Here is a 26,778-nt window from a genome sequence, read left to right as displayed (position 1 = left end):
ATGGTAAATTTTCTATCTCAATAAAATAATTCATGAGAACCACCTAGGCTAGTCTGTTGCAGCAACCCAATTCAGATGATATGCTCTGGGTCACCAAAGCCAATAATAATAATAATAATAATAATAATAATAATAATAATAATGTATTATTTATACCCCGCCCATCTGGCTGGGTTTCCCTACCCACTCTGGGTGGCTTCCAACAGAATATTAAAATACAATAATCTATTAAACATTAAAAGCTTCCCTAAACAGGGCTGCCTTCAGATGTCTTCTAAAAATCTGGTGGTTGTTTTTCTCTTTGACTTCTGGTGGGAGGGCGTTCCACAGGGCGGGTGCCACTACCGAGAAGGCCCTCTGCCTGGTTCCCTGTAACTTGGCTTCTTGCAGGGAGGGAACCACCAGAAGGCCCTCAGCACTGGACCTCAGTGTCCGGGCAGAATGATGGGGATGGAGACGCTCACTATGCTACACTAAATATTTTATCATTTAAGGTAAATGACTATATGCTGTTTTGCATAATTTTATTGTTATACGAACATGTCTTCATTCTGTTGTCATGGGTCCATGCTGAAATGGATCTGCAATAAACAATTCTCCTGAATGATATGTTATGGAGATACAGAGCTAAGCATCATCATCATACTGAAGGCACCTTGCTCCCAAACACCCAATGACCACTCTCAGTGGCTTTGCGTAGATATTAAATAGCACTGGAAACAAAATAGTGCCCTGTGGCACCCTACTGCACAACCGTGGCTTGAGAAGCACTCTCTCAATGCAACTCAATGCACTCGGTCCTGTTGGTAGGACAAGGACTTTTGTATCACAGTGCCCCCCAATTCCCACTGCACAAAGCCGGTCCAGGAAAATGCCATGGCCAATGGTATTGAAAGCTACAGAGAGACTGAGAAGGAGTGGAAAGGTCATACTCCCCTTGTCTCACTGTCTGTAAAGGTCATTCACCAGGGTGACTCAAGCTGACTCAGTCCTATGGCCAGGCCTGGATTCAGATTGGAATGGGTCTAAATAACCCATGTCATTCAATAATGTTTGCAGCTGCCCCACCTCAACCCTCTCCAACATCTTCCCCAATTGATTCCAGTCCAAAGGGTCCATGGATGGTTCTTTAGGAGTCATCATCTATCACTCTTTCAAGGCAGCAGGGACCACCTCTTTATGCAATGAAATGTTAACCACACTCTGGACCCAACCAATCAACTCCCCTCTGCTAGATTTTATAAGCCAGGAGGGCTGCATATTAGCCACAATTTCTTTAATTTCCTTAACTAATAACTGTTAATATTTCCATGTTTTATTTCTAATCTCTAGGTTTTCCATGGGGAAAAGTACAAAAATGGTACATTAAAAGATAAATTGGAAATGCCACCTCCCTTGGCAAGCTTCTGTATCTTTTAAATGTCAAATAATTTGATTTGAGAACTATGAGAAAGCAACAATCCAAGCTTTTTTACAAGTTTGTATTCCTTTATTTTTATCCTTTCAGACTAATGATTCCCCAGGAAGCGGAAACATTCAGTTCTGCACAGGCATCAAACAACTGTGACCTTATAGTGAGCAAGCCGGTAATTGTTTATGGTAAAAGTTCAGGAGAATTGGATTCTGCTCATGTAGTGGTTTCTTGCAGTTCTTAGTTTCTAATTGGTTTCCTTTACCATTTCTTTTAAGGTCTAAGGGGAAATAAATATAACTAGTTGTCAAGCAGTCAGAGCCTCGCTTATTTCCCTATGACAAAGAATTCCCTTGGCAAGACAAAGAGGAGTAGTTAAGCTGTCCTCCATGGAACATCTGTTAAAACAATAGCCCTTTAACAATGTTCAGAATGTGAGTGGACTGGACACAATCTCCATTCTCTACTGACCCACTCCTGCTATTTTTCACAAGTTGATTTTTTCTGTGTACACAGGCCCCATATACTGTTTGTACTTGCGTAGACTCCAGGTACTTGTTAACACCTGGAGACTGGCAGTAGGGATGCTTGAAAAAAAACTCATGCCCTTCCCCAGTTCCAGTATGAGCTGACCTGATTCCTCCTGGGTTAATGTGCAAAGCAGAAGAAGGTTAACGTCCAGCTTTTGCGCTGCTCTGAATTTTGTGTTACATTTTGGGGAGTTAGGAACTGCCAGATTGGTTTTTAAAACATATATTTTGAGACAAAATATCTTTAGAGATGTATGGAATGTATGAAAATACATTCAAAATACATATTATTATTTGTGTGTGTGTGTGTTTAAATACACATTTTGATGGAGGTTCCCACTTTAAACATTTCAGGTTACTGTTGTAATGGGATGAAACATATTTATCAACAAACACATGCAAAAGTGATATGGATGGACCCTAGTTGGAGATGTAGAAGTGTTCCTGTGTCAACACTTCAGATCTACACACATGTAGAAAGCTAATCTCTGCCAAATACTTTTAGCTCAAGTGGCTCTGCCATTTTGGTTTTGGAAGGCTAACCATGGAAAAAAAGTGGAACCACAGAACCATAACTAAATTACTAGTATAAATAAAAATGAAAACATACAGGTTGGGGCGGAAGGCTGAGCAAAGGAAGAGTGAACATTACCCCTGCAGGTTGAAATCCTAAAAGTAAAGTTATATTACCATGTGCCATTGCATTGCATTGCCTTGCACTCTGCCATTGTGATGATAAATGATAATGGAACTATAATGACAACTTCAGAATGCTATCACTGCCTTAAACACAATTGGAAAGATATTTCAGTAAGGAAAGTTTCTCTTGAATGCAACAGAAATAAATTTGTTGACAGGAAATGGATGCTCAAGTCAGCACATATGATCACATGACCACACAGTAGGGCTGTAAATTTACAATTGGCACATAGGGAAACTAATTCCTTACCTAAGCATCTTGTTTCCGTTCCACTCCATAGTCCGGAAGAGAGACATTCCCTTACTGCTGAGCCCACCAACATGAATCCTAAGTCACAAGTGAAGATAGCTGTTGAGCCATAGGTGATCTGAGTTCCAATCTTATTCCCATTTGGAGGTATAGGAAGCTCGCCGCAGGAAATAACTTTAAAAGTTAAAAGGAGAAATATGTTGCACACACAAAATCCACATGTAAGCATTCAGTGCTCGTTTTTCAGTGAAGGTGATTAAAATGCTATATCTTAGGGTGAATGTAGAGTGATAGATGACTGCAAATAACAAACCTGAACATTATATTATAAAAAATGTTCATACTATCAAAAAAATTGTTAAATAATACTAATGTCATAGAATAAATTAATGACTTTTATGGCTGCTTTATAAATAGTTACCAAAAAAAACCCTCACTTTAATCTCACTCCTTGCTTTCTGAAATGTATGAAGCTGCCCCTGAATGTGATTAGTATAAGTCAGGATGAATATGAGTTGTTTCAGATGCAGACCTATCTTCTGAGTAAGCCATCATGATGGACTTGTCTGCAGAAATATTGAGAATTTAATAGGTTTGGGCCGGACAATTTTGGCCGGTACTCACTTTGGCAGTACGGTCTCTCATTCCTCCAACTCCAAGTTCCATTGGGAAGACATTCAATGGATTCTGGTCCCAATCCATGATATCCTGGATCACAGCTGAAGACAACTTTTGTTTTGTACTCATAGTGAGAACCATTCACTATACGCCACCTTCCATGTTCCAAGGTGAAAGAATTGATGCTTGGGCATGTAACAACTAGAGAGAGGAGGGAGGAAAATTTGTCTTGAAGTCCAAGGAGTAAATTTGTGAATATGAAGTTATATACATTTACATCATCATCATCATCATCATCATCATCATCATCATGCCCCATCCATCTGGCCAGCTTGCCCCAGCCAATTTAAACAGCTGCACAATAATCTACAGGCTAATTTGGGGAGTCAAGCTATATTCATTTTATGAATATGAATACCCTGTATTTCATTTTTTTCCTCCTTAGATCTGGAGGGTGAGTATTATTTTACTGCTCAAACAAATTATTTAATGGATAGTGTATCACAGTTTTAAAGCACTTCCAGATTACGGGCAATCTCCCCCAACCCCCTCAGTCATCTTCAACTTTCACTGACACAATGAGAATTCCTGCTTTCATTCCCCCTCTAGCAAAACTACCCCTGCTCCAGAAATGGATCATGTTATGGTTTACAAAAGTCATTTCCCTTGATATTATCATTTGGTTGCATGGGGGAGAGGGGAAACTCAAAACTCTCAGCTTAGTAACAAAACTTTACAATCACAATACTATCTTACTTTTATAGTGTGTTTATCCTGAGTAAGTGCTATGCAAGATTTAAAATAACAACAAAGCTCTGCAGATCAAGATATATTTGCAAATAACCAGTGATTCACTTACAGCTATTTTAAAAATTGAGGTCCATGAGTCAATTCTTTTAACTCAACACAACATATCCTCCCTCCCTTGTGTTACTCCATACATGCCTTTAGGGAGATGTCCAACACTTGGAGAATTTCACAGCTTTTGATGCGCTTTCATGAACCTATGCCTGCAACTATGATCTAAATAACCCCATAATGTTTACCAAACCTTTCTGTTCCTCTGCTATTTTCATTAACCAAGTAGTTTCTTCGCTTCTTCTAGTTTGCATTCTAACCCCAATGGCAGATGCACTGGTTGTAGAATTATTGGGCAGCTTTGGGCTAGCAACTGTTCACTTGAAAATGAAAGTTGATGACAACAAAAATAGCAAAAGAAATTCAGCTGGAAAAGTACATCTAGATTGCCCTTACCTACGCAACGAGGTGTTTTATTATGGTTGCTCCACGTGCCATCTGGCTGACATGCTGCTGTAGTAAGTTCCTTGGATGATAGCCTGTACCCATCATTGCAAAAATAAGTAACCCGTGTGCCTACCAAATAATCTGTAGTTAATATCCCACCATTCACTGGGGCTTTGGGAATGCCACAAGAGATAGCTGCAGGTTTGAAACAAACACACAGTTAGACACAATATCATCATACTGCCTTGTCTTAATCTGCTTATCATATCTTTGAAGTTCAGAAACATATATGTTTATGTATCTAAGTATATATAGAGAGAGAGGAAGGAAGGAAGGAAGGATTAGGAAAACATATAAAATATTATCAAGGAAGATTTATTTTAAATCCATTCTTAGGCTGGAACACAGCAAGCGACAGCACTCTCACTTGCTCTTTGCAATCGCTCATTCATTCCAGATGGTCTCCGCTGTTTCAGTATTCAACTGTACAATGTATAGAACTGCTGTATTCAGGTCTTGTTTGCTGGCTTCCTATTGGCAACTGGTTGGCCACTCTGAGAACAGGATGCTGGACTAGATGAGCCTTTGACTTGACCCAACAGGGCTTTTCTACTATTTTTTATGTTCTTACTCGACCTTTCACAGGTTAACCATCAAGAATAAGTCCCAATGAATACAGTAGACTTACTTCAAAGTAAATAGGATCAAACCAAATTAACTCATGCACATATCTTGACTGTTGCTGCAATGGCCCTGAACTGCCATTCCAGACTAACAGGTGTATCTTAACTGAACACTGTTGATGGGGCAAAGGCTTCTTGTGCACCTGAAAGCAGCAGGTGACCTTAGGGGGATGGAGGGCAGGGCACATGACACACATCTCTATCATCCAAAATAGATGATTGGCTAGGAGACCTCCAGAGGAACAGTCTGAGCAGCTGCCACTGCTGTCTCCGTCCCGGAGGATCTGCTACCTAAAGCAGCCGCCTCACACTGCAAAACAGTAGGAGCAGCCCAGATCATAGTGATAGTCATTACCTTCACTATTATCCTCACCATCATTGAGATACAGTGTGGTGAACTGGTTAGACCAGGCACGCCCAAAGTCTGTTTTAGGGGCTTAATCCAGCCCGCCAGTCGGTTTAATCCAGCAGCCCCCACAGGCAATTCCTCCCCATGGTTCTAAAAAAAGGTTAACAACTTTGGTCGGCCCGCATGCTGCATGTTCACTTCATAAAATCTGGCCTTCTTTGAAAAAGTTTTGGACACCCCTAGGTTAGACTAAAACTCGTCAAACACTGTATTTCAGCCTAACCTACCTCACAGGGATCTTGTGAGGATAAAATGGGAAGGGGAAGAACCATCAGGTTTTTGGGAAAAATATGGGATGTAAATGTAAACAGCAGCAGCAGAAACAACAACAACTAAATCAAAGGAGCAGCAGTGGCTCTAATGGAGGCAGATATAGTATATCAAAGGCTCTTCTGCGCTTCGTCCTTTTGCACACAGTTTACTTTTGCTTGTTCTAATAAAGCCACTGTACCTTTTCTTTCCTCCAATAACCACATCACCTCCTATTTCCTTCCCTGGCTATCCTAGCAAACTAATATTTGCCAGATATTGTTTCCCTCTAGATATTTTTTCCATAAATATGAACTGATGCAGTAGACTACATGGAAAAATGCAAACTGAAAGCTGAGGTCGCTGCGTTTGGGACATTCTTCTGCCTCTATTTTATGGTTCTAAATTTTTCACAGGCCCATCAATTGAATGTAGACCAGATAAAAATGATTTGATAACGCTGAAAGGAAAAGAAAGGGATTGTTCTGGTTTGGATAAAGATAACGCAATGAAGGAAATTCTCACTTGTAGAGGCTATTGTGACACAGGATTTGCCTTGGAGGCAAAAACTATTAATAAAAAAGGCAAACCACAGTAAAATATTTTGGGGCTAAATTGAGTATATATATTACAGCTTAAGCATGGTGTCGGTTCTATACATTTTGGCACCATTACAAGTGCTACTGCCTGCCTGAGAACCCACAAACCTGGGGGAATCCTACTTGGGAAACTACACAGACATTCAGCTCCACTTTCTAGCTCTTGATTCCATGAATTTAAGGGCACTTAAGGTAAAGAAAGGTAAAGGGACCCCTGACCATTAGATCCAGTCATGGCCGACTCTGGGGTTGCGGTGCTCATCTCGCTTTATTGGCCGAGGGTGCCGGCATACAGCTTCCGGGTCATGTGGCCAGCATGACTAAGCCGCTTCTGGCGAACCAGAGCAGCACACGGAAACGCCATTTACCTTCCCGCCGGAGTGGTACCTATTTATCTACTTGCACTTTGATGTGCTTTCAAACTGCTAGGTTGGCAGGAGCAGGGACCAAGCAATGGGAGCTCACCCCATTGCGGGGATTTGAACTGCCAACCTTCTGATCGGCAAGTCCTAGGCTCTGTGGTTTAACCCACAGCGCCACCCGCGTACCTTAAGGGCACTTATGGGGGGCTATTCCAAACATATCATTTAAGTGACAACTGCATGTGTCCCAATGACTGAATTGGCACCCCTGGTGCTGAAAATGTGCACGCTTTACCCTAACGCGTGCAATTCAATGCAGACTGCCAGCTATTCATATTATATTGCTTTACTGTCGAATGTTTTGCTTCATGCCACTTGGTTAATTGCATGATGCCCTGGAGCTTGTTGTTGTGAATAATGGCTCAAAGATTCCCTAGCTTAAATAAGTCAAATAAAAATGGAGCTCTTTTTTTTTTTTTTGCATTAACTGGAGTTAGCAGCGCTACCGGTGCACTAGAGCATCCATGGATATTTGGAATGGAATCAAAGTGTGCAAATCCAATTCTGTAAGGAAAAGCTGATTACCTTGACATGCCGGCACAGGTGCATCCCATGCATGATATCCATTGGGAGATTTCCTGCACAAAGCGTTGCTTTTTCCGACGAGGCGGAATCCTCGGTCGCAAGCCCAGCGAACCACACTGTTCAGCTGCCCACCTGTCTGACTAACAATGAACCCATGAGGAGGTGACTCTGGGGTGCTGCAGTAAAGGGCTTTAAAAACAAAAGAAAAAAGCAATCAGTGCATGTATTTCTTCCCCACATATCACCTTATTTAACCGTAGGCATTTTCCTGTGGGGATTGCAAACTTTGTAGCCTTGACCCCTTTAGCAGCAGTGGTGAAGACCCCAAGGAAAGGGGGGATAATAAGGCGGTATTCTGACACTGCCCATGTTTCAGCACACTTTGGGGAGGGGGCAATAGCAAGCAGGGACAAAAGGGGCTTCATAGTACTTTGAAAATGGGGCAGCCTGGTTGTCACCTATATGCCCCAGTGGGAAAAGTAGTGAAGGTCTGGCCTTAGGCTAATGATAACTGTGGTTGTTTCACCTGTTTACACTTGGCTTTTGGCTTGAGAAAAAACTGAACAAACATTTAGGTAAGGAAGATTGATCTCTGGGTTGCATAGATAAGCAGAATTCACAATCAACATATCCAAACTCATAATCTCTTGTAAAATATCTGTATTGCATATTTTTTAATAGGGCATAAATGACTTCACCAGTTAGGACATACATTATGATTCTTTTTCCTATGTACAAACCTTGTTTATTAATCTTATTTCTTCCCATCTGATCACATTTGCATGTGTTAATTACAAATGTAATCTACTTAGATTGTGTCAACATCCAAGTTCAAATTTTTATCTGAAGTTTCTGCATAATGTAATTGATACTTGTTTTAACATGTATCTAGGGTAATTAATATGGGTAGGAAGATCATGAAAGATGGCATCTGCAGCATGAAAAGAATATGGATACACCAGGCATGAGGTAGAGGACAGGGAGAACTTTGACACATTGAACAGATGGAAATGACTATTACTTTATTTTTTCTTTTCAAGAGAACTTCTGGTTCAAGATGGGTCTTGCATAGTGTACACCCCCACCCACCCCCATGCACCCTCCCCACGCTTCTGTTTGAAATACTGTTGTCTGCTTCTTTGATATCTTTTTTCAGAGGCAAATTGGGTTTGTATTCTTTAAAAAGATCATTGAGGATAGTCCAGTCTGTAACTTTTGTCTGCAAATTAACTCAATGAACACCTCTAAGATTAGCTCTCTAGCAATGAATATCAGTATTTTGTGCTTTCTTTCTTTTCTCTAGCATGACTTAGGTGAGACACACACACACACACACACACACACACACACACACACACACTTTTATTATTGTTTTGTCTTGGGTTCCAGAAGTTGTCCTGTCCAGGGAGTTTCCTGACTTTCCAGCTCACATGGTTAATTATCAAAAGGCAATTAATTGGCTAAAGGGCACTAAAGAAGCTGGAGAGAAGCTTTTTTGACCATAGGATTAGGTCAGGCTTCCTCAACCTCGGCCCTCCAGATGTTTTGAGACTACAAGTCCCATCATCCCTGACCACTGGTCCTGCTAGCTAGGGATCATGGGAGTTGTAGGCCAAAAACATCCGGAGGACCGAGATTGAGGAAGTCTGGATTAGGTAAACCCTCCTACAATTATATATCTCTTAGATATGCAGAATACTAGGATTTTTTAAAAAATACATTGGGGCAGTAATGTCAAAACCCTCAACCCAATCATCAAACTAAGACTCTGTGCTTGTTTGGTCTGCATACATACTGCCCCACAAAAAAGGAAACAAAAGAAAAGATGACACAAACATTTGGATAATGTGATACTAAATTGACATTCTTCTTTTTTTTTTTTGGCTCAGTCACAACTTCACCAAATGTGTACAGAAGCATGCCTCTTGCATCTCTTCTAAAAATTGTTCCCACTACACATACCTGAAACAATTGGTCTAGTTCAGTCATGAAGATGTTACCTAAACCTTTTCTAAATTGAAACTGAAAGCAAATTTGTGGGTTTCTCATCAGCTAAGCCTAGTGTTATAGAATGTCCATGTTGATTAGACTTGCTACCAACAGAACAGATCTTGCAGATGGTCCAGAATATCTAGAATATCCTCCATGGTCCATTTGCCCCATTTGTACACACAGATCAATGTCCAACTGGGATGTCCTTTTTGAGCAAAATACTTTTGCACATGCAAATGGGATTTCTCCTTCCTCTTCTATCCATGTGCCAGCACAATGTGCTCCAGGGGGTTGGGAAACCCTGTGGAGAAGATTGGGGGGAATGTGATGTGGGACAGGATAGAGAAGGAAGGGAAAATTCCATTACAGCATGATGCTGGCTGGATCTTTCCAACGCTGACTATGACAGCTGAAAGTTGAGCTTGCTGGTGTATTTGAAAGGTAGAAAAGATAGAAAAGAGAAAGATTTGATTGACTTACCTATATATCGTATCCTGAAACCTTTTTTGTTTGTGCCATGGTCTGCAGACCACCGGAGAAAAACTTCATGGCCACTGCTAGTTATGTTTAGAGATGAGGAATAATCTCCACTTAGGGAGATTAGTAACGGACTGTGACTATTTGATCCTTGATGATGTTGGAAGAGGTAGCAAGGCAGAGAGAAGAAAAGAAAGAAAACTAAAATTAGAGATACACTAAAAGAGATTCCTAAACAAGTAGTAAGTAAATTAATGCAATACATTGTAGCCATATCATTAATGGCATATATAGGGAATTTTTAATAACAGGGTGCGATCTAAAATGAAAAGCAACAATAACACTGAAACCGCATGCATGATAAAATACACAACTTAAAAGTTACTGGCTAAAAACAATGTATACTAAATCATCCGAGGTTGTGTGTCCTATAGTTACCATCAAACACCTCAAGTATATCAAATTCCTTTTCTGTCTGGAAGAATTCAAAGTAAAGGCTGATATTATAACCCTTTTCCACTGTAATGGTCCATGCACACATCTGGAGGTTTGGATAGCTATCTGGGTAGCCAGGGCTCAGTATCACTCCGGTTGAATCCAGACGCAATTCATTTGCAGGACAAAGAACTGCAAAAGAGAGGAATTGCTATAAATGTTTCGATAGCTGGAAAACTGCATGACAGAAGTCTTATTTTTTTCTACATTTTAAACGTGTGCATCAATAATTTCATTTCTATTAACATAGAGCAGATAAAAATCAGTACAGGTTTTTTAAATTTTAAGAATAATGCTTTATAGTTTTTGCATTTGTTCTCCTCTCCCCTTTGTTAAGTGACCCAAATGTTCCTTTTCTGGTAAAAACATTTATGAATTAAATAATGAAAGATGCCAAGCTTTTCCTTACAGTTGCCTCTCTGACAAAGGGGTATTGGATCCAGGGGGCTCTGTCCAACCCTTGCCTCATAATGCCTCAGTTTGGGGCCTAACAATGGTTCCTGCGTGTTAACAAACTGCCAGCAGGAAGTGCAATTTAAGCAGCAATCAATTTCCTCCTTCATTCCTAGTAGGTACTTTTCGGATCTCTGGTCCCTAGCATGGTGGGAGGGTACCCCCCCTTCCTATCACCACCAGTGGGGAACTTGAAAGCAAACACTTTACACCAACACTGGAGTAGAGTCTATGGTCCTTGAGAGACATTTGGGACCATTTAAGCTTAATTAACTCATTTGGTTTCTTTTCATTCTTGTTGTTCCTGCACTGGCTTTCTGCAATGTGAAGGAACTGTGTTCCTCTGATTCTGTATTAGAGAAAAATTACATTGCTTCTGTTCCAGGCTATCACTTTAATCATTTGTTTCTGCTTTCTACAGACGCCAATTAACTGAAATTTGTGTGTATGTGTTTGTGTGTGCAGGCACATAACCATTGACCCAGGAGCAGAGTGTTTATGCTACAACATGACTTCCACTAATTTAAAATGCCATGGGAGTTTCATTGGCATTATAAGAGTTTGAGCAGCTGCAACTGCTTGATGGGTTATTTACCAAGGTAGCCAACAGAATTGCCCATAGGAAGCCGATACAGAAGGCCTTTCTGAACAGACCTTTCCTTCTGAATGGTGTTTACTGGAGGGTTAGATGGATTCTGTTCAGGGTGAAAGGGGTCCTGTGGCAGTAGGTAATCAATTTATGTCCCTTATCTGATATTTTATTTATTTATTTATTTATTTCAAAACATTTATAGGCTGCTGAATCAGAAGAATCTCTAAAGGGTGCATGTTACCAATTGTACACATGTATAATATGACTGGAACAACATATGTTGCCAGTATATTCTGCTCCGAATACACAGAGGTTGTGAATCTTTCTTGCCACTACAGTTTAGTGCAGTGGCAGGAGGTCCAGTTTTCTGTATTAACACTTACCTCCCACCAGTACGCACCCTAGACATGGTGGTTAAGATTTGGACCGACCTAACGAGTCTTAAAGAGCAGAAAATGTGAAAAGCCCAGCTGCTCAAATCCTATTATGCGGGGACTTTAATGCCTACATCGGGGATGGCTCAGAAAGAAGACTAATGCCACGAGGGATAGATCTGGATGACAGTTTCCCCTTTACTTGCACTTCCATGGACAAGAAAGTTAACCCTCAAGGACTGAAAATTCTAGAATAGGTAGATATTTAATTTGGCACATTTTACTAGAGAATCCTCTGCTATTCTATTTTATGCAACAATCTTAGTAGTTGTGACCATGGTTTATACTGTATGTGTGGTGCCTGATGATTTTTATGGTTATTGCTGTTTTCCCTTTTGTTATTTTTCTGAATGATGCCATGACCTATAGCTAGTGCAATAAAAGTCTATGATGATGATGATGAATGCACAGAGGATCGGGGTAGGTGAGTTGCAGAGAACCTGGATAAATGAGGATCGACGTAGCTAAGAAACTGAAGTAGAAATCAGAAAATTCCTGATTTCAGTTTCACCTCTGCCATGAAGTCGCTTTGTCTTTGGGAAGCCGACTTCCTCTCAGTCTCAGCTCCCCCTTCACTCATTTGCAACATGGCAACAGAAATACAGGATTGCCAAAAGAGTTGCAACCAGTGCCCTTTGAGCGCTCTAAAGTTCAATGTGTCTGTTAGAAGGAAATCTCTGAAACCTCTGAAAACATATCACAATATGCAAACACATCTAAACAAAAGATATTGAAGCAGAAAACCTTGGCAACTAGGTGGTGCTCCATCCATCTGTAGCCTCTCTCCCAGTCTACATGTCAGAATCTCATTACCAACTAATGTAAAGCCTGGTAGACACTGGTACCTTATTATGTCCCCTATTTGATAAAAAAAAGGAGAAAGCTGTGGTTAAACAACAATTAATGGGGACTTTTGGCACTGATAGTCACACTGAGTAATGAAGTACCTTTCCCAACATATATACTTTGCAAATGACCACTGGCGCAAATAGCTTTGATTAGACACAGGAAATGTTGTGGCAAATGAGCAGACACATTTATCATTTCTTGCCAGCTCTACTATTAGCATGACTCACACATTCGGATGCTTGTTACTCTGCGAAGCAATGCAGCAGAATGGTGGAGTTTTAAAAGCTTTGCATTTTTTTTAGTAGTCTTGACAGTAATTAAGAGGAAGCCATCAAGTCCCCTTATTCCCGCTGTCCCTCCTCAGACATAATATACATTGTGGTTAGTACATGGCTTTTTGAAATTAAAACTGCAAAGGAAAAGATTCAAAAACAACTTTTGAAAAAACTTAACTATTATTTTTAACACTCTAGAGCCGGCACCCAATGGGTTTCATAACATTGTATTATTCATACTTGTTTATTTGTTAAATGGATTTCTAACCTGACAATGACTTCACAAGGTGGTTTACAAAACAAAACTAAAAAGGTTCAAAACACATGAAACATCATAAGTACAAGCCAATAAATAGAACAGATTTCAATGACAAGTGTCAATCAATTTTAAAAGGACCAGTCAATATCTCCGTGTGACACTTTAATTTACCTTCACCATCCCCAGAAAAGACACAATGCTGAATAGTCATATATGTAGGCTCAGCACTTGCAGTTGGATGGTGTGGTTTTTTTTTTTAAAAAAAATGGTTTTTACAGCAGGTGATCATCCAGCTGAACAAGCAAACAGGTCTTAAAGATAAAAGGGTCTTGTCCATTCAGCCAGGTAATTGGCTGCAGTAAAGCCTCTCCAATTGCATCTGGCTGCATGCACCTTTCTCACAGATCTGCACATCTTGCTGTCTAGGATTGCAGCCAAACCCTGCTGGCCAGATGATTAGTGCCACAGAGTAAAGAAGGCTTTACACCAGTCAGCTGAAAAGTCTCAGTGGGACTGTACCATTTCCCAGATTGAGCTAAGAAGTGTCACTATCTTGGAAATAGGGATACATCTTGCATACAAGTGGATTAGCCACAAAACCGCTGGGATTCAGCTGTTGGAGAACTGCTAAAAGTCCGGGAAAATCTGGACTTATGGCAATCCATGTCAGAAATGTAGATGTTGGTAAATTTCCTTAAAAGTAGCTCACAACTTCATTCTCTTTTTTTGAGATTTCCAACAACTTTGGCCAAAAACCTCATGCTTCTTTAAATTTTGCAAAAATAAAATAAAGTATCAAGAACTCTCCTATGAAATATGGCAACCCTGGCAAACAAGAATGCCATGGAGATAATTCTTGTTTTCATATTTAGATAATACAACAGCAACAGAATATAGAAAATGGGCTTTGTTAACGATGGTAGAAAGCCCTTTCACTGATCATAATCTCCTTATATTTTAATTGTCACCTTCCACCAAACTGCTGCTAGAAATCATAAGCCTATGTAGTTGCACCTTCCAGTTGTCTGAACCTCTGATTATCTAGATATTTTACAAATTCTCAAGGGTCTTTAGTTCAGTTAAATTGTAGGCTGTTCTAGCATGCAAAGCCAGATGAAATTTTCACGTTTGCCCATACTGATACAGAGCTTAAACACCACAGTGCTTGTCTGTGCACATTCAGCAGTTTTCTTTATGGGAGGAAATATATGTTATTTAGGCTTAGATTGACTTTACCTATTTCAAATTCATCATCCTCAGTCAGAATTTCAGCATTCGGTATAGCAGGTGGAGGCTGGCACACTCGAAGCTGATATGCTATGAAATGCATAAGACACAATGATTAATTTGTTGCTCTGTTTCATAGGAGAACAACTTTTATAGCCTTCTCTTGAAAGTATCAACATCTAAAAGCAAACTACCCTGATTCAACAGGACTTGGAATGTTAAGAAAACGCCTCACATTTATTCCCAATGGGGATTGTCCAATTATCACATATGTTGGGGAACCTGGTGAAGGCAATACTACAAGTTTGTGGGCAAAAAAAAGAAGAAAGAAAGAATACTGTACCAACTCCTTTGCTCACTTTGAATAACAATCTTATAAATGACTATGGCATAACCATACAGCTTCCTCTAATGTCCAACTGATCAGAAGAACATTTGATATAACACTACCCCTTGTTGTAACGCTCAGTGCAAACAGCAGCCCCTAGAAACAGTTCCTAACTTGTGGTAGCATTACTTTTGGCATGTATTCAACCACTCTTTGAGGATACTCAAGAAACCTTATGGTGGACTTGCTTCTTTTCTGCCCTTCGGACATTTCTTTCATCCCACCAAATCTGAGAGAGTGTTTTGTTTTTCCAGCAGCATCCCTGTTGAGATAAGGCACCCCCTATCTGCGCTGTCTCAAAAAATTGAAGACTTGATGAAAAGGTCTCTGCCTTAGGTGTTCATTTTGTACTGTGGATCTCTAGTTGGTTTTTGTTTTTAAAATGGTTTTTAAAAGCCATTTTAAGCTGTTTTTATTGTATGTTTGTAAATTGCCCAGAGTCATCTGTAAAATGAGAGATGATAACAATAATAATAATCCAACAAATGAGGACTAGGGGAATTTCTTGTCCCTTTCTCTTGAGTAATTCATTGCGGCTTGGTCCCTGTGTTTGTGCCACTGTTATGTGATCTGTTGTTGCTTTTTTAGTTTAAGAGGATGAATGGGCTTTCAGTATGCAAGGACAGGCCTTCCAATGAAGGACTGTGAGTCAGTGAAATGAAAACATCACTGTCTAGGATGGTCAGTAGTTCACAGATAATATGTTGGAGTAGTTTCAGCACCGATGTAATCCCATTACCCATGTCCTGCTCTTCTCTTTACAAATCCTATGGCCATCCATATTCCTATGCAATGCAGGCTACCAGTATTTCAATTCCCCTACAACCAGCCATATTACTGCTCTACAATGTGCAGTCAATCTGAAAGTGAACGGCTAAACAAAACACCAATTGGGAGGCAATCAGTATAAAGATATGCAACACCAACCGTGGTAACTAAGCACAAAGAAGCCACTCGTTGTGAAGTCACTGTGGAATTTTATCAGTATCTGATTCGAAGTGCTATAGACCGATTCCAATGCAGTGTTGCCACTAAACTGTCCAATCTGAGGAGAACTTTGGTCAGGACCATCCCTAAAAGAAACATAGGCAAAAAACAACACTATAAATTAAATTTATGCCTTTGCCACACACTCTAGTAAAGAATTCAAAGCGTGCCGAAAAGAAGTGCAAATGAGGAAGAGTGGGAAAATAGGCAATTATGTAAGCTATAATGAGCAAAGTTCAGAGAGCACCTGGTCCCAATTTCAGTGGAACTTCTGTTGAATATGTTTGTGTGCATTCTGAAAAATGAACAGAAATGCACATACATTCACACCCTTTCAAGCCCCCAATTCCACCATCCCTATTTTGTTTTATGAACCTTGACACACTTGGAGGAGTTGGGATAATATCAGTCTGTGTCATCCTCACCTTCAAGTCTCTAAACTTGAAGATAGGAAGGAGACTCTGCTGTTCCAAGAGTGGTGCTTATAGTATTTTGGACTGTTCCCATCCTTTACTATGGTGTGAAACAACCATGGAATATGTGCACACCACACTTTTAGTGTCCATAAGATTTCTGTCAAGTGTATTTTACAGGTATTTAATGTTCTGAAAACAATGTTTATGGAGCAATCTATATCTCCCCCTAATGTGCAGGTGAAATTCATTGTGGCTGCAGCTCTTAGCATTTGGTCACATTCATGTGATATGTGGTCATATTCAGACAGTGAAACACTGACATTTGAAAGAACGTAAAAATAACAGGCCATTTAAAATTATGTGGCCCCTAACATTCTTGCAGATTTTTAACCAACGCAATACAGGGCAAAAAGTCTGCATCTCATCCTGCTCTTTTTCTTCATTCTGAATTTTTGTTTTAAAATCAAACTTATAGAGGTGCTCTTCAACTGTTGGTTATTTTTCAATCTATTTCTTGATTTGTACCAAGTGGCTAGTTATTTCACAGGATGCTATCAACATTGCTTGAAATTTGAATTGGATAAATAGCATAAATGTAAAACATGCTGGATGGATTCAAAAGAACATGACAGCCTTCTTGGATAGACACTTCAGCCCATCTACTCCAGCATCCTGTTGTTCACAGTGGTTAACGAGATGTCCCTGGGAAGCAGGACTAGCAGGACATGATGGGAATAGCCCACTTTCCCAGTCCACATCTGTATTGGAGTTGTTTCTGTTGTTGTTGTTTTAAAAAATATAAATACATTTTTACTATTTTTTTTTGTGTTCCCTCCTTGGACTCCTTGGGGAGGAAATTGAAAAAGGAAATTTATTATTTCGGTCACAGATCAGTTCCAGCCACTTCCAAGGAAGTCATAAAACATGATAGGGATACATTTGAATTTGCAATTAGGTATAACAGGGACAATACAGATATAGCAACAGATAAACACATAAATAAATGCATTATTTCTCCTGTAGCTAGTATTTTGAGATGTACTGCGGTTAGATTACCACAATGTGTGTTATATGAGGGCTGCCGCTGAAGACAGTTTGGGAAATTCACCAACCCTGGCCTTACTGAACTGGCTGACAATTAGTTTTAGGGCCCAATTCAAAGTGCTACTTTTGACCTATAAAGCTTAAATGGCTCAGGACTGCAATGCCTCAATGACGGCCTCTCCCCATATGAACCAACGCAGACCCTGCAATCATTATCTGAGGTCTGTCTTCATGTGCCTCCTCCTCCTTGAGAGGTCCAGAGCATGGCAACACGAGAGCAGACCTTTTCTGCAGCGGTTCCCAGTTTGTGGAATGTTCTCCTCAGGAAAGCTTTCCTTGTACCTTTGTTACATATCTTTAGGCACCAGGCAAAAACACTACCTTGCCTCACCAAAGCAAGGCAAATCAAGAGGATGCATCTTTTAAACATTTGTGTTCCTAAGCATGCCAGATTATAAAATAAATGAATAATGTTAATTTCTGCTTACCAGACAGTTATGAAATCATATATTGGCTCCGTTTGAAGGACTGTAAAATTTATATAAATTCCATTCCCTGGTGGTACTCTTACAAGCCAAAAACAGTCTTGGAAGTTTGGGTATTCATCGGGATAGCTGGGAGAGTATATTGTGCCATTCATTGCTGTAATATTTCCTCCACAAAGAGCTGTGAAAACAAACAAAACCAAACAGATCACCAATAAAAGTGATTATGTGCACAAATTCCATCGTTTCTCTATTCTCCAGCACCCTTAACTACCATGTGATGTTGCAGCCCACTAACCATCCCACTCTCTCAAGAAGACCATTTCTGATTCAGCTCAAATTTGTCAACAGCCTTAATTGGAATACAGTTAATAAAGAGAAAGTTTCCATGAACTAGTACTTTTCTACTGAAAACATACCTTCACACCTTGGCAGAGGATGGTTCCAATTACGACTTATCCCATGAAGGCATGTAAGTGCTGAATGGCCAATTAGAGTGTACCCAGCAAAACACTCAAATGAAACAGTCTGCCCAACAGTGAAGTCAGTTCCGATGACAAAACCATTGCGAAAGGGCCGTGGGTCAGGACAGCTTTGCAACTGATATGCTGAAATGAAATAGTAAGGATATTTTCTATGCACCAGAACAGAAAGTCTTTGTACAGATATTTTTCTTTTTAAAAATGTTTAAAATAAAAGACCTTATAAACTCTTCCAATATGTTATGATGCTGGGTATACTCTGATGAGTCACAACAATGAACCCAGTTTCCCTAACATTTTTCCACACACACTTGAAATATGCATACTATCACTGGTTCTTCTTGTTTTATTTACTAAAATAAAAAGCCACAGAAATGAAAGGATTATATACCCCACTTCCCAAGAAAGTGTTGGAAGACCCTGTTCTGCTCAAAGGGAACTAAATGCTGTGGTTCTGCCAGCACAACAGTTGCCTTTGTGTACAATTGAACTTTCCCTTTCGCTCCTGTTCCCTCCAGTCTTCAAAATCAGCTCCAGAAGGTTGGGAGGTTCTCTGGAGCAGATGGGCAGAAGAGGATTCGAGAGGAAATGGAGTTGTCATTCTGTGAGTAGATCTCTGCTTTCGCATCACTGGACAAAACCCAATATGTCTAATCTGCTACCATGTGCAAAAATATCTAAAGAGTACAGATGGCAGGCTTGAATACACAGAATTATGCTTTCAGATTTATTAAATTTATTATTTATATACAGCTTATGCATTCATATTTTTAGGGTTGCAAAAAAGAGGATACATTTGCTGATTTCAACTTTTAACTATGGATCTCTATGGAGATTCTCATCATGAAAAAGAGGATGTGTCCTGGAAAAAGAGGGCATATGGCAGCCCTATATGTCAGCAATGTCCAACCGGTCGACTACGACCGAGAAGTGGATCATCATGGTGTTCCAGGTCGATCACAGGAGTTAAAAAACTGATTGCCCTGTTTCTCATTAGTGACCCCGGCGCTATTTCCCATCTCCACTGCTGGTGCTGCTTTGAAAGGTTGTATTCGCTGCATTGGTGGCTGAGTGTGTGAAGGAAAGAGGTCAGCTGAGTGTTGAGTTATCGATTTTATGCAATAGTTCCCCCAAAAAGCTCAAAAACTCTGCTTATTCCCCCCTTTAAAAAGCTCCAGAATTTTGGCAATGGCAACGGGTAGATCACTGCCAGTTGTATTATACTGGGAGTAGATCACAGTTGCTAGAGAATCGGAAGTGCCTGCTATAATGTGGTCTACATAAAAACAAACCACAGAAAATGAAACAAAACAATAAAATTATCCTAAACCCAAGCACTGCTGGAACTATAACGTCTTACCATTTTGTCCATACTTTGCTTGTCCTGCGGTTTTCCATTTGCCCTGTGGCCACTTTCCCTAGGAAAATATGCTCTTTACTGCTGAATCGGAGCAAAATCTGATTGACGTTTGTTCTGATTCAGAGATAAAGAGTGGGCTTTCCATGGGGAAAGTGGCAGGAGAAGCAGAATTGTGGACGAACCCTTAGTCATACACCTGAAGTACATTGAGATGCCTGTCTAATCTCAGTTCCACAGGATTGGCTCCACTATCCTGAGTGTATGGCTTCTTTTCACCAACTGCTCTTGCACCCAGGATGTGGCTCTCATCAAGCCACAAAGGCTCATGGTGCTCCTACTTCCTTAGGAAGCTGGTGGACGTTACAAATACTTCCAGTCATGCTAAAGCAATAACCTACAGGTGGAGTTTGGTTTTCTTCACTGGTCTCTCCTTCTTCCCACAAACCTTGGTCATTACCTTGTGCCCTTCACACTGACCCCTTTGCTTTCTGTCTAGCTTTTTCTCATCCTCTGGATAAAACCACATATTTTACAAGTTTCTAAAATAACTACTTGAAATCACTCACCTTGATATACTATATGAAACCCTTGTTTGTTCTGAGAATAGTCACTGTGAAAATATAAGCTAGTTTCATGGGTTGTACTGAAGAGAGAAGCTGGTATTTGAGGGCCACTGAGTCTCCCAATGACAGTACTAATATCTGTTGATCCACTTCTTACTTCCAAATAATCATGGATCGTCTCCGTTGAAAAATTGGCAAATTGCAGATGAACACCTGAAAAGCAATTTTTGATAAACAAGTATGATGAAATATATCAACCTTTGGGGTAGTAATAATCCATAGTCATGCTCGGAGTAGACCTACTGAAATAAATGTATTTAAATGAAAGTCTATTGGTTTTTTTTGTTTGTAGGGACGCGGGTGGCGCTGTGGGTAAAACCTCAGCGCCTAGGACTTGCCGACCACATGGTCGGCGGTTCGAATCCCCGCGGCGGGGTGCGCTCCCGTCGTTCAGTCCCAGCGCCTGCCAACCTAGCAGTTCGAAAGCACCCTCGGGTGCAAGTAGATAAATAGGGACCGCTTACCAGCGGGAAGGTAAACAGCGTTCTGTGTGCTGCGCTGGCTCGCCAGATGCAGCTTGTCACGCTGGCCACGTGACCCGGAAGTGTCTGCGGACAGCGCTGGCTCCGGGCCTATAGAGTGAGATGAGCGCACAACCCTAGAGTCTGGCAAGATTGGCCCGTACGGGCAGGGGTACCTTTACCTTTACTATTGATTTTAATGGGCTTTCTCTTAGCATGACTTAGCTATCACCTATAAATTCTGTAAAAACAGCAACAGCAATCATGAGGATGTCATATTACTGGAATGACATGCAATCTGATTCTGATGTTTTCATTAGGTGACCACATTTTACTTAAGTCACTCAGAGAGCAATCCTATAGCATACCTTCCCCCATCCCAGGGACTCAGTCGGCTGGGCTGAGCATGATGGATCTTAAGCTGACGTAAGCCCAGAAAAAAAATGGGATTTCGGAGGGTGTGGCAGGGGTGGGACTTAGGTTGGATCCTGGCTCAGTACCTGGCAACCCAGCAAAAGTTCATATATCAAAAAGAGTGGCGTAACTCAAAAACTATTTTAACAGCTTAACCTTATGCCAGCTTCTTTTGTATAGCATTGCTCCCTCAATCTCTAAACACATTCATCATCACATAAGTTATATAAACATAATTTAAAACATTCATTCTGACTCATCCGAGTACTGAAAACAACTTCTAGATCAAGTTTTATCATTACCCTTTCCCCCTTTCTTTTAAAAATTGATACGCAGATTTCAGTTAAATTGGAAAGTAACATTCCCTTTGCTTCTTGCTGTGCAATTTTGCCTCCATACAATACTTACCCTATTGCATTTCCAAGGAAAGATTTTATTTTAGCTCTAAACGTGTATATAATTCATCCCATTTGCTCTGAGTCTCTGGGGTAGAATCAGTTGAACAAATGTATGAAATAAAGTTAATTATTTTGGGACCTTTTGAGGGACTATTCCATGTGGCAAGAAAATAGATTTACAAAATATTTTTACATCAATTAATAATTTTGATACCTTATAAGAGAAATTTACTGCAAATTACAGTAAGAACCAAACAGTTTCCATTCATTGGATACACACCTCAGAAAGCTGTGAATTTATATCTCATTGAAAATGATTAAATGAATGCATTCCACTAGCATTAAAAGTACATTATGTAACTTCAGCTGAGATGGAAATCCACTGCGTCCTAACCTACTCATCCTGGCTGATCTTGCATAGGATTGCCCCTCAGTTAGGACCATTGATTTCAGTGGGTCTACTCTAAGTAAAACTTAGGTGACTACCACCCAGTGTAAATAATAGTAGGCAAGTTGGACTGGTGATCTGACTCAATATAAACACAGCTTCCTCTGTTCTTAAAATAACAAACTCCAAAAGCTTATATGTTAATAGAGGAGAGATACCATTCAAAAGTAAGGTATATATTTATATATAAAAGCACTTACAAGAGCAAGAGTACAGTGATAATAACAAAAAGTCACACTGGATTAATACATACCAAAACCAATGGGAAGTTTTATAGTCCATGTACAGTCCAGACTGCTAGGATAGTTCCCAGGAAATCCTGGGCTGAGGATAACTCCGCTGAAGTCTGACATAGAACCACCACACTGTGCTACAAAAGGAGAGAGAAATATAAAGACATAATGCAAAACAAGATTAAAATAACATTTAAAAGTTAAGCGTGCCTTCTCAGTTTGCTAAATATGTGACTTTTTAAAAATCAAAATTTGAATATTATTTTATGTGATGAAGAACATGGCCTCTAACAGAACTCAGGGGGTTGCCAAAGGGGCACCCCAAGGCTAACGACAAGCATTGAGGTGTTGGCATGCTGCCGGGTACCCCAAGATTAACAGGGTGTGTGTGTGTGTGTGTGTGAGAGAGAGAGAGAGAGAGAGAGAGAGAGAGAGAGAGAGAAATCTAAAGAGGTGAAACCCATCCCCACCCCCAGCAAATAAAAACAAAATCCAGTGGGAGAATAGAGGATGTTCAGTGGCCATAGAATGCTAGGCATCTGTTGGGAGGGGAGAGAAATGAAAAATGAGGGGCGGTGGGATTGCTTGATTGATTTCATTTCTAACCCCCCCCCCCTTCCAAAGGAGCCCTGGGTGTCTAAAAACAATACAATTAAAATGATACAAGTAAAATATTGTTGCAGGTTCCACCTGTGCTTTATCTTAAATGTTTCATTGTCTGCTGTTCTTTCATCTTTGGAATTACAGTGTTGCACAAAAGACATACCTAAGCAAATTGGAATGGGATAATTCCATCTTCTTACTGGTCCAGGCATGCAGGTTATATGTGAATGCCCCTGTAATGACAAGATAAATGTTTTCAAATTTAGCAGTCTACCAATGCAGTTCTGTACTGTCATGACTGATCATTACAATGTTGTTTCCTAGCTCACTTCCTACAAAAGGAAGTATTAGGGAGAAAGCATATCAGGCCCTGGACATTGGAATTGACTAATCAGGTTCATGGGCTTGGACATCTGAATAATAAACCACAAGTACCTCATTTTTTTAAAGCTAGGTGTGCTCTACTGGAAATGGCAATTATATGGTTCAAATCACAAAGCTGAAGCTCATTACTATACATTTTATATTGCAGACGCATTATGTGAATGCTTACTTATAAACAAATCAAATTATACACATGCACGCTAAGTAAAATCTACCTGGAGAGAATATCCTTGATCACACTGGAAAGAAACCACATCGCCAACCATGTATCTGTCTCCAACTTTAATTCCACTGTTGGGGGTCTGAGGTTCAGGGCAAGAGTCCAAACCTATAGCTGTGAAAAGTTAAAAAACTTAACAATGACAAAATAAATTTCCTCCATTATAGAAACAGATCCCCAGACATATGCAGCACACAGTTGCTCAATTTGTCAAGCAAGTACACACTGAGATTTATGACAGAAGAATTGCAGCTATTAAGTGGTGCTTTTCAGAACCTCAAAGAATGCTTTCCTCATCATCCTGCACGGCAGGGAGCTCCTGAATATTTCAGAGGGTTCTGGGAAGTGTTTTAGGATAGCCTTGCCGGATCAAAATAGCACCTGGTACAAAAGGACGGTAAAGGAGCCAATTGCCAACTATGCTTCAGGGACCAGACTGCATATGCATGTAAGTCTCCAGCATTCACAGTCTGGTACAGTGCTTCCATCTCCTCCCTCTGCAGCCAAGTAAAGAGAATCTCAAACACAGACACCAGAAGCTATATTAGGATTATGTGGCCAGTTCTTGGAGCTACTCAGCTAGAGCCTCAGAGTGATTCACAGTTGTAACTGGGAGGAGTGGGAAGCTAAACAGCGTAGCCTCGCAGCAAAAGGAAAGAGTCAGATTGAAATAAATTGAAATTGAAATACTTTATTGTCACTTGTACAACTTGTATACAGTGAGATTACTCGAGCACCCCCCACTCAGCTCTCTTAGTGTTAATTCCCCTCATTTACTGATGCACACCCACCAAACCCAAAAGTCAGTTGCCCTGTTGTTATTTTTTCATTCAGCAGCCTAACAGCCCACGGATAGAAGCTGTTCTTTGCCCTGTTGGTGCGACTAATCATGCTTCTATATCTTCTTCCCAAGGGCAGGAGATCAAGAAAGTGCCGGCCAGATGCAAATATAGACTAAGGACATAAGAAGATCCTGGTTGGATCAGTCCAAAGTCCCATCTAGTCTAGTGTCTTGTTCTCACCAGACGCCAATGGGAACCCAGCAAACATGAGAGAAGTGCAAAACCACTTTCCCCATTTGTGTTTCCAGCAACTGGTAAAGGAACAGAGACCAAGAAGAAGAGAGAAACAGGAGTGATTGAAAGGTTTAGTGGCAAGCAAGGGGACAAAGCATAGTGGAGCAAGCCTAATAATAAAAAGGAGCATAGACTGTTGGGGGCTTGGATTCGGATACAGGGCGGTATAGAAATTAAATAAATAAATAAATAAATAAATAAATAAATAAATAAAACTCTAACTCAGGCAGAGGGCCTTCTTGGTAGTGGCGCCCGCCCTGTGGAATGCCCTCCCATCAGATGTCAATGAAATAAATAACTACCTGATGTTTAGATCTCTGAAGGCAGCCCTGTTTAGTGTAGTTTTTAATGATGGATGTTTTCATGTACTTTTAATCTTTTGCTGGAAGCCGCCCAGAGTAGCTGGGGAAACCCAGCCAGAGGGACAGTGTAAAAATAATAATAATAATAATAATTATTATTATTATTATTATGCAACAAAACCAGATGAAATGAGAACATAGTCCAGAATATTAAATACTTCTTTACAGTTACAAATTGCAGGGGATTGATGGTGTGTGGTATGTGTGTCTTTTAGGAAAGCATATCCACCATTATTCATCTTCTCATTGGGGAGCATTTGTTATTTTTATTTAGGAACCTCTGATGTCTAATAATTGTCTAGGTATCAATGGCAAGCAAACCAATTTGGGGAGGGTGATTTGAAAGAACTGAAACAGCATTCTGCAGCATATCCACAGAAACCCCTGTGAGCAGAAAGGAGAGTATGAGTTCCTTTCAGGAGACAAGATTCCAAAAGTGCTTCAACCACAAGTTTAATAATCATAAAGATCTCAAGTGTTTAAAAATTAAGCATGATGTTTAAATATTCAACGTGAAGGACTTGCTTCTGGTTGTAAGGCCAGCATTAAAATTGGCTTAAAACTGAATAGGCATCACTTACAAAAGGGTTCCCACGTTGCCCATGTCTGAAAAGCTTGCTTGTAAAGTAACATTCAGCCAAGTCAGATATGCCAATTAAAAATAAAATAAAAAGCCTTTTCAAATTACAGCTCACATAGTGAAAATTACTTGTAACTATTTGAACTTCTGCGGCTCTGGACTAGGGAAATTGCTTGGGGGTTCTTTGAAACTATTTATCTTAATGCTGTTTTGGAGACTTAGCACAGCTGTTAATGGAACCTAAACAACTGAAAGTAACAATCTACTGTGTTCACTTAATAAAAACCTTGTTTAGATGTATATTCAGCTTAATCGGAGGACCATTTGTGGCCTTGCGCAGAATAACAGTATGATAAATTCTGATGAAACCACGCTATTTATTGTGCAGCACTAATTACTTAACCATTTAAACTTGCTGCTTGTTGAAATCACATAGGAATTTATTCCATGGTTCAACAAAGTTACAATCCATAACCCATCTGCAGCCTCTATAAGGTTAATCACTATTCGCAGGCACATGGGATATGCACATTTAAATCATTATTTGGCAAACGGCCTAGCACATTTCACTAAATCTTAGCTGAACCGATCTCACAGCACAAGTGTGAAGATATAATTAAATAAATGTATAACTGCAAATCCTTAGAGTGTGATGGCCTGGGATTCGGACTCAGAGGCTGAACCTGAGGAATCCCAGCCTGCACAGGAGTCCCCGCCTCCAGGACCAGCTGAGCCGGGGCTGGGGCTTGTACCTGAAGGGTCCTCACCTGTGCCGGATCCTCAGGAGCAGACACCAGCTGAGTCTGCTCTGGATCTGGAAGTGATCGAGGACCCATTGCCTGCAGATGCTCCACTCTCAGCCCCGTCAGGGGAAGAGGAGGTTGCCTCTGGGTCCGGTAACCCTCCAGCCTCTCCTGAGCTACAGAGGCTCAGGGGGGAGAGGCGGAGGGAACTAAGTTCTTGCAGAAGGAGTGTTTGCCTCCATGCCAGGAGAGGCGAGTCACCTGTGGACCGGGGCCGCTCTATGCGTCGGGGCAGATAAAAGCCAGCCAGCCCAGTCCCAGGTTGCGGGAGCAACATTGTTGCTAACCTGTTCCTGCCGGCATCCTGTCGTGTTCTTT

At 40.5% G+C, this 26,778-nt stretch overlaps 1 protein-coding gene across 5 annotated transcripts in view; it reads right to left on the bottom strand.

Moving 5' to 3' along the window:
- CSMD3 (CUB and Sushi multiple domains 3) overlaps positions 1-26,778 on the bottom strand; it is a 584,176-nt gene that overhangs the window by 68,194 nt on the left and 489,204 nt on the right. For all 5 annotated transcript variants that reach the window (XR_014170321.1, XM_081918582.1, XM_081918583.1 and 2 more), the window contains 15 exons: positions 23,635-23,753; positions 23,199-23,268; positions 22,453-22,569; positions 20,422-20,631; positions 18,433-18,621; positions 18,017-18,194; positions 16,009-16,154; positions 14,703-14,783; positions 12,828-12,941; positions 10,548-10,736; positions 10,113-10,259; positions 7,641-7,829; positions 4,763-4,948; positions 3,515-3,709; positions 2,891-3,064 (listed from right to left, as the gene is read on the bottom strand). Coding sequence is in view for 4 of the 5 variants with exons in the window: in XM_081918582.1 (XP_081774708.1) it covers positions 2,891-3,064; positions 3,515-3,709; positions 4,763-4,948; positions 7,641-7,829; positions 10,113-10,259; positions 10,548-10,736; positions 12,828-12,941; positions 14,703-14,783; positions 16,009-16,154; positions 18,017-18,194; positions 18,433-18,621; positions 20,422-20,631; positions 22,453-22,569; positions 23,199-23,268; positions 23,635-23,753 (2,304 nt within the window). In the remaining variant the exon portion in view is untranslated. The remainder of the gene's footprint in view (positions 1-2,890; positions 3,065-3,514; positions 3,710-4,762; positions 4,949-7,640; positions 7,830-10,112; positions 10,260-10,547; positions 10,737-12,827; positions 12,942-14,702; positions 14,784-16,008; positions 16,155-18,016; positions 18,195-18,432; positions 18,622-20,421; positions 20,632-22,452; positions 22,570-23,198; positions 23,269-23,634; positions 23,754-26,778) is intronic.

Source organism: Podarcis melisellensis (assembly GCF_964234715.1).
Source record: "Podarcis melisellensis genome assembly, chromosome: 7".
Taxonomy (NCBI): domain Eukaryota; kingdom Metazoa; phylum Chordata; class Lepidosauria; order Squamata; family Lacertidae; genus Podarcis; species Podarcis melisellensis.
This window is presented reverse-complemented; position numbering and strand designations above follow the sequence as displayed.